Source organism: Thermobia domestica, chromosome 9 (assembly GCF_964235325.1).
Source record: "Thermobia domestica chromosome 9, izTheDome1.hap1.1, whole genome shotgun sequence".
NCBI lineage: Eukaryota > Metazoa > Arthropoda > Insecta > Zygentoma > Lepismatidae > Thermobia > Thermobia domestica.
Genome location: NC_137462.1, coordinates 148,930,939 through 148,945,580, shown reverse-complemented (window position 1 = coordinate 148,945,580; position 14,642 = coordinate 148,930,939). Strand labels below are relative to the sequence as shown.

The window sequence follows — 14,642 nt, the reverse complement described above, 5'->3', positions numbered from 1 at the left end:
GGAGTGTGACCATATGGTCACACTAGTGCTTTACAAAGTGTAGATATTTAAATTATTTTTTTGTTTGAATCCTGATGTACTCTTTTTTAAATGCAAAGTATATATCCATAGTTTGAACTATATTTCAAGTGATACCTTTTTCTCAAGTGGGAACAATTATTAAGAATGAAATGATTATTAATTATTAATTACTTACATTGTATCTCATGTATTTCTTACCTTCAAAATGATTTGTACAATATGATGGGGAAGGGGGAAGGGAATACACAGTCCAACATTACATGTTTTGCGTTATGTGCAGGCAATCCTGGTACAAGTTTCGTTGCATATATTTTTTCATCTTTCACAGTCTCCACAACATGAGCGATGCCCCTTATCTAACCAATATCACTCAATACTCAAACATCATTTCCCGAACGACTGGAGCTCTTTCGTGAATTATATATTAGAAGATATGTTTGAACAATGTCTTTTCGAAAATTGAGTTGTGAAATTCTTTACTTGACAATTTACAAGTATCCAAGCATTATTTACTATGGCATAAACCATAGAAATATTAGCCACTAATACATTTTTTCATGTATACCAACTGTATAACCACCAATATTTGAGTTTATTTGGACAGTTCCACTCATAAATTTATGTTCTCCGTTTCTTATACTCTCTCACCTTCACCAGTTTATGTTGTAAACGAGATTAACGGTTGCTTTTAGCTGTGCGGAATACTGCATGGACAATTGATGCAATCGTTACTGCTGAATTGTCCATCCATTTGACTACTACAATTACGCCTTTCTCCAGTAGCGGATATAGCAGTGAGTGGGGCAGTGTTTCTTTCAGAAAAATATTCCGTTGGGGCGAAGTTAGTATTCGGAGGGGTACATCTCCCACTGCTGGCGTTCTAATTATATTATAGACCTATTTTTGGTCTCCTGTGGGGGCAGTGTCTCTCAGAAACGTATCTGGAAGAAACACTATTCCGGGGACTAGGCCCCCAGCTTTTTGTGTGACAAAAATAGTTTAAACAATTATTTATACATCTGAATTTTTATACTAAGCTCATGATATACCTATCGTAGTTTGGGTTCGGGCTGTACCCCCAGTTTTTACCTTCTGTATTCGTCACTGCATGTATCGTTATTTACATAGTGAAACATTCCTCGAAAATTTTACTTTCTTCGTTTATTGGGATTACTTACAGAACCATCTTCTGGGATGTGATCTTCGAGTGAAGTACCAGTTGCACCATACCTAATGTTTTTCTAATGAATAATAAATTTATGTTCGTAAACAAATTATAGAAACAAATTCTAAAGAGTAATTATTTTAGTGATGCTGGAAGATTGTCAATGAAAGCTAACATATGTGCTATTGGTTTTCCGAAGTGTTCATTTGTGTACTATGAAATCTTTGAGAAACTGTGAAACTTTAGGAACATAAATGTATTGATGCCTAAGATAATGAACAAATGTACTCGTAAAGGCCTAGTGAAACCGTAACCGTATGGTCACGTTAAACAAAAGCCCTCTTTATTATGATAATATAAAAAAAATCAGACACACAAAACAGAGTTAAAATTTTATGTTTCCAGTAGAAATATTTAGAGGGTAAAACATAACTGAAAAATTGGGAAGGTAAGAAAAATACGATTCATCTCTTAGGAGATGACATTTCTTGGGAAGGAAAAATAATTAAAACTTCCAATTGTTGCTATAAGAGGACTCACTAGATCAGTTCGAAGTGCATTAGGGTGCTAAGTCATGTGTATTTGAAAGCTAGGTAGAGGTAGGAGAATAATAACATTAAAGTAGTGCATATACAGTTTGAAATATAGAGCGCTACATTCTGTGAACATATGATTACGCTAGTATATTACGGGTAGTTCGAAAGTCTAAAATGCATATCAAGAATATATATGATATAAAACGTTATTTTTCAGGTAACACCCTGTTTGATGAGTGTGATGTGGCTTATGAAATGTTGAAGTGCATGAAACTTGAGCGAGATGTTTACAAAACGTAAGTTTCATGTCTTACATAATCACAATTTATATGCAAATTGTAAATTAGATCAAGTAATCTTGAACATACGTCTTTTAAATAATTCGAAACACATGAATTTGTTGTTGAAAACTTGCAAACACAAAGCATGTTGATTCAGGTATATGTTTGCAACACTATACAATGTTGATTTAACTGCATAGCGTAATATACAGTATTCAACAATAAACAACTTCTTCGGAATAAAGAACGCTGTCTAATCGTCCAGTGATTGAAACAATAATTTTCTCTAATAAGTTTTACCGAGATTATTTTATGTATAAATTGAGGAGCAAGAAATTTAACATTCTTTAACACAGTATTTCACTTTGAAAATTTCGCCACATGCAACTCTTCATAGTTCAAGTCTTATTTAGTATTTCGTTCCTTTAGTCCAATTTATGAACTAAATGATTCTTACCTCATGAGTTCGTAGCATATTCTGAGATATCTAAGATCACTATCTTGCTCAAAAGAAGACAAATTCGATATTTCTGCATATGACGTTTCTTTTCAACTGTTCTAACATGATATAAAATACGTTTGTCATCACTAAATTCTAAAAGAAAGAATATTGTACTGTGATATTACTTAGCATGTAGAAACTGACTTAGTCTAGCTTCTTGCCATAAAGTGTTTTCAACCAATTGTTTTATTATTGCTCACCCGTCAATTCAAAAGAAATTGTTTTCCAGCAGGTAGATGCCTCTGTCTTCATCTACATTAATAAATAATGTTATGCGGCTAGTTCCTCAACTTCTCAATGAATATGAAGAGAAAATAAATATTTTTCTCTGCTTTCTGCAAGAATAAAAATATTATTCTTCATATAATTTAATGTGTACATGACACAAGATAATAGAAATATGTGATTATTTTATTGCCTCTATCTAGAACTCAAGGCAGGACTTTTAATTCATCCGAGTTGACAAGTATTAACCTAAGATGTCATCTGTGTGTATTTTTTCTGTGTGTGTGTGTGCTTGAAGAGAGCTATTACTGCTTTTAATTCGGAGGTTTTTCTTTACGATAAAAGATCATGAATTCTCATTCAACAACCATCATTATCGCTTGCTTTTTAAGTGGTTTGCTAATTTTGAAGTATTTGTTTGAAATAATAACAAAAATTATACCTTAACGGCGCAGGAAAAACAGTATAAGTCAAAAAGCACAGGTTTTCAGGGGACAACTTATTATTTTACCTAGCGATTATTCAACTCGCGTTAGAATTAACTTACACCAAGTCAACCGGAGGTGGAGCATGACACATAGATTTCCAATTTTGACTTATCTCATTTTGGCCAATTTCTAACTTATACTGTTTCTCCCGCGCAGTTTAGATGTAAAGTTAATTTTATTTGTATCAGTTGAATGTAAAAAGATTGAAGTTTAGGAAGCTAAATTCAGAAAAAAGACTGTTCGTATAATTAACGGCCAATGCTGGGAGGAAGGAAATATATTGCTACGTGTCCATATGATTCGGGGTAAAACATTTCCAATGATAATTTTGGTATTTTATATAACTTGGTTTCATTCTAAATATATTCTGAATCTTCAATTAGAAACCACAAAAAGTGTTCGTTCCGGTTGTATTGTATTTATTGAGGAAATATTCGAAGTACTTGGAGATAAAGGAACAAGAAAATTCAGTAGAATTGAAAGTTTATTTAGTTAACGCTTCTAAAGAATTGTGCCATTCTTACACTTACTTCTACTTAAGGCTAAGTAACACCTATAAAGAAGGGAACGTTTACGTTAGAACCATTTTAGGTACAGTAAAAATCATTATACCTTTGTATTTAAAAATCATCATTATGGTATCAAATATTTGCCCGTTTGGTAAATTAGAAAATTGATTAGAGAGAATTCCCCCCTCTCTCTGGATATATATATATATACAGAAAGAGATCTGAAGACCCTGTAATATATGGTCGGTGAAGCGGAATAACTTAAAAAATCGCGATTTTGAGTTATGCCTACCATACATCCTTACCATATCACACAATTAGATATCCCATACAGCCAAATTTCAAAGCTGAATTCCTTATATTGGCTCAGGTCGTAAAGAAACATTCTAGAAGGCATAACTAAAATTAACACTATTGTCCCCTTTGGTAGTTCTTATGTGATTTTTATTTTTGGATGAGCAAACTGACGTGAATTACTGTCTGCGAATAAAATAAAAGAAAGAACACTTATCATTTTTATAACTAGAGAGCTCGGAAAAGTAAAAAGGCGTGTCGAATTTAATTAAAGAATTTACAGAAAAAACATGGGATCTGATAGTCATTAAAGATCAACGAGTCTAAATTTACTTTGGAGATAGTCATTTACACGAACTTAATGAGGTGTCACACTATAAACTAAAGTAGTATCAACCGAAAATCCTAACTATCTCAATAGCAACTCCCGACGATATTACCTCAGAAATATTGAGACTATATTAGTTTATGTCAAGTAGATACATCTGTTTGTGAGTTTTTACAGAAACCACATTAAAGGACAGTAAAGTACAGAGTCAGAAAAAGACAGAGTACAACAGAAGATTTGGCTTTGTAGAATATCCTAATACAATGCTAATAATTATAACCACTTATTCTTAAGAAACCGATCATATGCTTTTTGTAAATGTTAGTTCATTCAGAAAATGAGGTACGAGCCGCATAACATTATAACTTAACGCAGATGAAAACAGCGTGTTCGTGCTGGAAGACAACTTCTCGTAACTTAACAGGTGGACCACAGGAAAACTGTTAATCTCTATTAGTTGAAGGAACTTTGTAGTACGAAGTTAGACCAAGCTCCATCATGGGTAAGGGGTAACTGTATACACGTTTTGCATGAGATGTCCAGGTTTGATTTCCGGCGGGAGCTCAGGTGGTTCGGATCCCACGTCAAGCTGTATGTCCACGTATCATGTGCCCCGCTACTACAAGGGACGCTAAAACTTAAAATCAAATCAAATCAAGAAGGTAGACTAAGTCAAGCAATATCAGAATAAAATATTATTTCTCTTAGAATATATTGACGACGACCGTTCGCTACATGATTCTCGAATAATTGGAGGCAGCACTATAGGTAGAAATATGTGAAATATGTGTTCTTATCTAGAATACGCTGGTGAATTCTTCAGATAAGAATGATTTAGTCCAGAAATTAATTAAAATAAAGGAATCGAATATTAAGTAAGATTTGAACTTTGAAGAGCTGCATATGACATGCTTTTATTATATTATTCTCCAACGTATGCTACTACTTTCTTGAATAACAACATGCCTGAAATAAAATGATTATTTTTTTAATACGTATTTATCTGCATGGAACAATTCGAAATATAGTAGAAATGTTACTTTGCTGTCCCATAAAGCTATGTAAACCGTAATAAACTTAACAGTTGTAAGTGCAAGATTATTAGTTGCATGTTGTCCTAAAACGTATTTTTCTGTAATATTCTTATTTTTAAATGGGGATGCACGGCTTTTCGTATTGTCAGGCTCTATGGGTCATATTCTGCTTTGGTTTCAAGATACGCATCCAAGTTTTAGTCTGTACATGCATAATGGACTATACTACATTTGTAAAAGTTTTCTGGTCATACACTTGCCTACTGTCTATATCAGTGGTTATCAAACTTTCCGATAACGCGGCCCGTGTTCATTCGGAAAGTGATCTGCCTACCCCCGTGCAATGCTATCTGAAATTTCACATGACATTCAAAATATAGCTACTAATTAGAATTACCACTGACAAGAAAGAGAACAAGAAAAATAATGCAGTAAGTAATTTGTTCTGTAGATACATGATTGTTCCCTACTGAAAATTGGAAACGTGATTGAAACATAATTGATAAATGATTATTTCAATTAAAAATACAGTAACTTTCAACACTGAAAATCAATGTCTTTTCTTTTCAAGGAAATCCACTTGATAAACAGTTCTTAAATGTGGGGTCACTAATGTGAGGAATGAAATTCTTTGTGTTTTCCATAATTACATTGGAATAAGTTTTGTCACCAGCAATCTTAGGTCCGATTTCACATTAAGACGATTCCGTTTTAAGGTTTTAATACTGGAAAGAGCTGAAATGATCTGCTCACATAAATAAGTAGTAGGGAAAGGTATCAAATATTGCAATGTCTTTTTAAACAACTCTTCACACTCACAGCACACACGCAACCATAACCTACAAAGTTAATTTTCTTTGAAAACGTTTTTCCATGAAGTATCGCGGGATATTATAATAGCTGTTCATGTTCTGTATTAGGGAGATTGATACCTTGTATGTCATACATTACTGAAAGGATTTTCAATCCAACCTTTACGAGGTTGTGGGAGAGGGAAATGCTCACGAAAACTTACAGCTAATGCTTTCAAGTGTTCTACAGGTGCTTTGTACATTTCAGCAGAATTTTTTCACTTGTAGAATCAATGAAATCCTCGAGCACTGGAAATGAGGAATAGTTATTGTTTTGTACAGCTGTAGTTCCTTAATCTTAAAAATGTTTATTGTATAACCGTTGTGAGTTCCATTTTGTTATAATACATTTAAATTTTTAGGTCTCGCCCCCTGGCTAGGTCTCGCGGACCTCACTTTGAGAACCACTGGTCTATATAACAAGCTAGTTAAATTACGACAACAGAAGAATATATATGGCCTTTTGCTCGGAAACCATATACTGATTTTTTGTTTTAATTAGAACCACTTATTTTAGTAGTTAATGTGGTTGCAGTGAACTAAGATCATTGATCTTTTTAAAAAATAGTTGCTTGTGGCAGAGTTATGAAGTTTTTTTTTTCTAATTCTTTTATTTATGATATATCCGACTGTATAATACAGAGGGTAACATAATGATTCTGGTTCATAAATACAACTAAATGTAAGCAACATTTATGCAAAGTTTCATAGCATAAAATAGAATAGTTTTTCAGAAAAAGGTACATTAATGTTGGAAAATGTAGTTTTGAGAAAACTTGAAACAAAAATACACAATGCGGTCTGCACTCAGGAACATTTCTGTGTTCTTAAAACTGTCCATATCTATAGACTCCGTCATCTTGTGTATCCTCTTCTTCTATTTTAAGTCTTTCTTCCTTTAAGAGCACATTCATTGACATCTCTGCTTTGGCTAGTTTCTTCTTATCTATATCCTTTAAATTTTCCACTGTGAAATATCCTGGCGTTATTCCTAATTGTTCCAAAACATTACTTCATTTTGAATAAGCACTGCTGAAACATAAAGCAGCATCATACACCACTATCTGTGGAAATTTTGAGCCTGCGAAAGCTGTTTTGGGGCAACGTTGCTAGATCAAAAAATGAAATCCTTCATTTAGATTCTGTGTTTTACCATGTAGACTTTTGTTTTATAAATTTTTGGTCTGCAAGTGCTCTAAAAGTAGACTTTATCGTATTCATCACTACTGCTGGAGTCCATGACTATATACTTCTCCAGTTTTTTGTCCTCTGTTGCATCCACAATACTATTCTTTGTAGTTTGGATACAACATGTGCATTTGATTTTCGTCAGTTGAAGACTTATGAAAAAATATATCCTACAGATCATTTACATTCTCATCTTATCTTAAAGTCCTGCCATAGTATACTTGTAAGAAATTACTTTCCTTGTTTGTTAGTGAACTCACATGTGAACTCAATGTGCGATTTTATGTATTACAAAATATTAATTACTTCTAACAGCAAAATATATACTAATATTGATGAAAAATTTCGCAGGCAACCCGTTTCTACAGTGAACAATATAAACTTACGCACATAGTTGGGTAATGTAGAAAAAAAAAAAAAAACATTCAATGTCCAAGTAAACTGGATTGAAATATGACATATATCAAGAAAGAAACGGAAAAAAATAACACATATCTCATTATAAGTAAGGTTTTGAGAAGGTTTCCGTAGACATACACACTTCAAACTTACAGAAAATAATCTACAAGTATCATATATTAAGAAAACGAATAAATAAAACATCGAAACTTTGACCCCAAAGACGTACAATCCCCCTTATTATCAATTAGTAGTAAACACAATATTCTCACTGAATTAGAAATAGAAATATAAGAACAAAACATTTCTTTTTAGAAAGAATAAAGTGTAAAAATAAATAATTTTCATTTATTGTGAACTGAAAAATTACCGTTGTTCCTTTCAAAGGAAATAACAAACATATAAGTAAATGAAGCATATTACTATTTTTCCACCAAAATTACAAACACATGAAAGTGTCATCATTGCAACCTTCAATTCTTAACACTGTTTCTATATATTGTTTATAATTCTAAAAGGATGCAACTTGAACATTTTTCGGTAAAAAGAAGGGGTTAACCCTTTCCGGCACCTGGTTTTTTGGGCTATTTTTTAGGCTTTCAGTCAAGCAGCTACTGCATCGTCACTGTTTATCCTAGGATCATGGTTCATACCTCATTCTCGTCAGAATAGAGCTATCTTTCAAATGATATCACTTGCATGCTCATACCATATACCAGGAGCGGGAAAAATTATGTCAAAGGGAAAATTTCCGAGGGAAAATTTTTTTCTCGCACTTTGGGCCCCTCTGGAGCGGCCCTGTGTGAACGTAGCCACATAAAAAAATCTGTTAAATAGCACTTGGTATACTGAATGTGTGTGCCAAATTTCAAGTTTCTATCTTGAATACCAAGGGCGGGAGAAATTTTATCACTAATTCCCACCATGCAGCAAATTACCGTAAAACACCATGATCTCAGGTAAAAATTTCCTGAGACATCCCTAATTACCCTAGTGTCATGTTTCGCCCATCATTCTCTTCAGCTTAGAACTGCCTTTTAGGCGGTATGACGCACGTGTCTCTATCATGTATCTAAGGCGGGAAAATGATGAAAAACGGGATTTTTTGGGTCTAAATATCCTTTTTTTAACTTTTAGCACCCCCCTGGACCCCCTGTTTTAACGCAGAGATCTGAAAAAAATCTGGTAAATACTACTCGGTGGGCTGAATGTTTATGCACAATTCCAATTTTCCAGTGCAAAAGTAAGCCCGCCAAAAAAAATATACCGACAATGTCTTATATTCCCGTATACAGAGGGAAATTTTTAAACATTCCCTGAGACATCCCTAATTACCCTAGGGACATGTTTCGCCCATAATTCTCTTCAGAATAGAACTGCCTTTCAGGCAATATTTTTCACTTGTCCCCATCATGTATCTCAGGCGGGAAAATCCTGTGAAAGGGATTTTTTGGTAAAAAATTCCCTTTTTCAAGGTTTAGCCCTTCTGTACCCCCCTGTTTTAACGCAGAAATCTGAAAAAATCTGGTAGATACTACTTGGTGGACTGAATGTTTGTGTACAATTTCAATCTTCTACGTGCAAAAATAAGCCCGCAAAAAATAATATCGAAAATGTCCAAAATTCTCCTATACAGAAGTATATTTTGGTAAAAATTCTCTGATACTTCCCTAATTACCCTAGGGCCATGTGTCGCACATCATTCCCTTCAGAATAGAACTGCCTTTCAGGCGGTACCATTCACTTGTCTCCATCATGTATCTAAGGCGGGAAAATTAGGAAAAACGGGATTTTTGGGTAAAAATATCCCTTTTTTCAAATTTTTGACCCTCTGGATCCCCCCTGTTTTAACGCAGAAATCTGAAAAAAAAATCTGGTAAATACTACTCGGTGGACTGCATGTTTGTGCAAAATTTCAATCTTCTACGTGCAAAAATAAGTCCGCCAAAAATACTTTATATAACCCCCCCCAAAAAGTATTACACGAAAATATAAATTTTAGACTTATGACGTCATCACCCCCTATGTCTCGACGCAGGAAGGTTTGAAACCATACGTAATGTCTTCTACAATGCCTCTGGACTTCTCTTCTACAATGCCTCTTCTACAATGCAAAAAAAAAAAAAAAAAAAAAAAAAACACAATACAAAACAAAACAAAAACAAAACAAAAAAGAACGGACGAAAAAGCTCAAATAGGAGAGTTATAACGCAATGTACCATGAAACACCCCGTATGGTAAAATTGTATCATAAGATCCCCAAAGGATTAATAGGCATACTGCATTTAGATACGTTTCTCGTGTCAATAGTGCAACTTGGTCGATATTTGATAGTGTTTTGAAGATGTGGCTATAAGCCTATTAAATATTCCATATTATTTTCACGGAGACGTTTATTATTCAACAAGTAACGCATTTGGTATTTTATTCATATTTATTTTATTTAAGTGGAGTTTCTAACATATTGACTGCGTTTAACTTTGGAATATTACTAATTCACGAATCTATTACAGAATTATTGTGGTATAATTTTAATTTTCATATCGGTATAATTTTATATTTCAATTTTAACAATTATACATGGCTACAAATTACAGTTTCATTCAAATTGATATTAAGAGTTTATAATAACATTTGGAAGACGGATATTATGAATTTGAATTACACTGTAATTTGTAACAGGATATTAAATAATTTTTGAGAACGAATATTAGTGTTTTTCTCTTTTATTATCATTACTACTAATGCTATACTTTTGGAACATGTATTCTGTTTGTAATATCAATTATACAACATACGTTTGATAGTGTTTATAATACTAGAAAATGCCTCCACGCACTACTGCATGAAATACTTTGGATCTGTCATTCTATACATTTTACATAGAACTAATTCGTTTGAACTCTGAAGTCTTGCCCGAAATTCGAACATTATGGCGAAACCCCCCAAGTACTTTCTTCTAAGTTTAAAGTCAAACAACTAAAAACGTCTAAATAGTCCAATCAGTATGCTTGTAACTGAAGCTATACGGTAGAACTACCACAACTAGTGTCATAGTTGTATAATCTGCAGTTCAATATGAAATATCTTTCAAAATACTGCGCCAGATTATTCTAAATAGCACTCGGCTCAGTACCTTCGGTATCCTAATGCTTTTACAAGTTGCCTGCTTTCACTTGCAATGACATTCCAAAGTTACTTCACAACAGTGTCATCAGTGCCCTAACTACGAGTGCTACTCTCGTCCTACTGGTAGGATTAATAAATATTCCCTGGCGAGAGCGTGCCTAGTGAAATAGAGCATCACCAATAGTTAAGTAGTTAAGTGGTTTATATGCTGATACGAGTTTAATGTGCACATAACAATATGTATATAGTTTTCGTCTTTACGTTTCCCTCTTGTTAATATGCTCGTGGAAGATTCGAAGTGATAAATGTTTGCAGGTATGGCAAAGCTGAAGCTGTTGACATATATAGAGAAACTCTTAAATCATTTTATGACTGTCCCATATGGTCAAACAATTAAAAACGTCTAAATACGGGTTTAATTATTTTAATTGAAGGATCTAAACACCAAATTTCATGTTTCGAGCCTTGAATTTTGAGATATGGGCATCGCTTTGTAATGATTGTCATTCTTATTTCTTTCTGTTTTATGTTTAATTTTGAGAAATCCATCGTTAATGGTAATTTACTTGTCCTGTATAGTGTCCAAGTTTCAAGTTAAGCCTAAACAGTTTGGCTTAGGCGTTGATGAGGCAGTCAGTCAGCATTATTCATTGATTATAAAGATATTTATGTTGCAATATGTTGAGGCAAATTAGCTTCCCTTCCTCAGCTATATATATAACTAGGACGTATTATAAGTAAACTTTTCTAATAACAGAAATGAAAAAAAAAATGAAATGAAATCTTTGAGTTTTACGTCCCACGGTTATGCCGGTTAGGCTAAAGGAGACGGTGATAATGAGAGATGAGTGAAATGGTGGAATGAAGAAAGTGGGAGGAAACGGGAGAACCCCGAGAAAACCCACGAGCACGGTGTTTGTCCACCACAAAGTCCACATAATAACAGAAATGAATATTGATATTGTAAAATAGAATACAACATTGTACTTTTGTTTACCAGCAACAGAGTGATTATATTCAAACAACCTAATTGCCTTTTCTTAAATTTGTCATATGTAATAAATTAATAAAAGTATGATAATAAATGCATTGCAATTTTTCAAAATCATTTATGTTATATGCTTTTTCTTCTGTATTTTAGTGTTCACGGAATACAATCATCAAAGAGGAATGCGTTTCCTTACTCAATCTTTATTTAATGAGAGTTCCGGGCTGATTATCATCCTTTTTTGTAAATTTATTTTAAATTTGAATATAATTATTTAAAATTGTGAAAATGCTAATAAAAATTTTACAGTTTATTGTTGTTTCTTTAATTCATATAATTAGAATATTGTATATAGCATTGGGAGTGAAATTATTGTTCTATATTAAAAAATTAATAAATATGTTGTATGAATATTAATATTAATATTAATATAATAAAATTAATATTAATAAGTACTGTTGTTTAACGTATTATTTTCAGGGAAACAGCGTCTTTAAACTTTGCTCAAATGAGTACTTAATTTTTCATAAATAATAGCATGCTTTTCGAAATCAATTGCTAGATAGAACTGTGTGCTTATAATGTAAGAATTAAAACAGTGTACACCAGTTTTTAATACGTGATAAGAGTACCTGGAATTTGGCTGCATGAAAGCAGAACGAGTTTTGAAAAAGATTTTTCCCTTTACTAACCCAGAATAATGAATACCTAGATTATTTATTAGACTATGGCCACAGCTCCAGCTTCAAATTTTAATTCGTAGGCAGATATGCCTAATTTTCTAGTTTTGTTTCTAAACTAATAAATTCCTTTCAAGTAACCATACTTCCTTGCACTTGTTGTATGTGAGGGAGCATAATATGCCAAGTACTCTACAATTTGCATTTTTGACAGCTAACTAAAAGTGAAATACAGGTCAAAATTTTCTTTCTACACATTTATCAAAGATTTCACACATTCCTCTTAACTCATATAATCCTATGAATGTATTCACAATGAAACGATTATGAATAAAGTAATTCCTTCCGTGAACAATATGAGCCATTGTATAACATACATACTGTATTTTATTTCATAAAACCATCTCTTAACTTTCATAAAATTCTTATTATATTAGAAACTCCTTTATGGTTATGCTTGGACGAGTGAATTTGTTTGTAACTGCAGATTAAGAATATGGAGACACTATTTCAAAGATTTACGGGTAAAATCTATAGTTTCACAAAGAAAGAGTAACATTAAGGAAATTAATTACTAGCGCTATATGATAGAAATAGTCCAATCAGTATGCTTGTAACTGAAGCAATAAGGTAGAAATACCACAATTACGGTGTCATTGTTGTGTGATCTGCAGTACAATATGAACTCTATTTCAAAATACTGCGCCAGATTACTCTAAATAGCGCTCCGCTAAGTACCTTCGGTATCCTAACGCTCTTACAATTTGCCTGCTTTCACTTGCAATGACATTCCTAAGCTACTTCACAACAGTGCCATCAGTGCCCTAACCACGAGTGCTACTCTCCCCCGGTGGATTAATAAATATTTCCTGGCACAAGCGTGCCTAATGAAATATAAAATCGCCAATAGTTAAGTAGTTAAGTGGTTAATATGCTGATATGAGTTTAATGTGCACATAACACAATATGCATGTAGGTATTACCTTTACGCTCCGCTCTTTTAATCTATGCGAGAGAGATTCGAAATTATAAATATTTGCAGGTTCGGCAAAGCTGAAGCTGTTGACATACAGGTACATAAGGGAAATTCTTAAATCATTTTATTACTGTCCCATAGGGTCAATATGTATGATATATTTATCTTTAATATTACTGGAAAGCAGGCCCATGCTGGGATACTAACGAGGGCGGTGGACAAATCTACCAAAAGGGCGCCCATACAAACTTGAATACGTATATCTATATCTATATCTATATCTATATCTATATCTATATCTATATCTATCTATCTATCTATCTATCTATCTATCTATCTATCTATCTATCTATCTATATATATATATATATATATATATATATATATATATATATATATATATATAGAGAGAGAGAGAGAGAGAGAGAGTATAATTTAATTAATGCAGTAAACATCAGGAGATGATTACTGTCCTCGAGATAAAAAGAAAAGTATAGAAAAACCTGGGTGAGAAATGCCTTGGAGCTCCGAAAATTTTCGGAAAAATGCAAAAACAACCACACTTGAGAACAAAATGTTGAATCGAAATCGGGTAAAAGGGAATGTCCATTATTTTTAGTTGTAGATTCCATTATTGGAAAATCGGATATAGTGCAGTGGCGGCGCGAGGATGGCTCTCCAAAGAAACTGGAGTATTCCTTTATGTATTTAGTCAAACCTTGAATGACGGATATGAACAACAATCAAGTACAAGATTTCAACAAATAAAAATAGTAGTACATCGTTTAAGTTGGAAGGACATTTAGAATTCGAAAGAAAGAGAGATACACATGTGTGATTAATCTATTTTGTCTCACTACAGAATAAAGTTTCGGAAGAAGAATTTAAATGAAAAGAAGTCTTTAACGAATCACAGTCAAATCATCTAAGGTAATGATAACGGATAATAAATGAACGGCTTCCTGTCCAAGTTACGAGTATGTGAAAATTGAAAAAAAAAAAAAAAACTTTAATCCAGATTATGTTTATAACGAATGTGCATAAGACA

At 33.0% G+C, this 14,642-nt stretch overlaps 1 protein-coding gene across 1 annotated transcript in view; it reads left to right on the top strand.

Moving 5' to 3' along the window:
• Positions 1–12,249, top strand: part of LOC145694175 (uncharacterized) — a 47,501-nt gene extending 35,252 nt beyond the window's left edge. The window contains exons 7-8 of the mRNA XM_081770292.1: positions 1,940–2,018; positions 12,092–12,249. Coding sequence (XP_081626418.1) covers positions 1,940–2,018; positions 12,092–12,149 — 137 coding nt within the window. The 3' untranslated portion in view covers positions 12,150–12,249. The remainder of the gene's footprint in view (positions 1–1,939; positions 2,019–12,091) is intronic.
• The last annotated feature ends 2,393 nt before the right edge of the window (positions 12,250–14,642 follow it).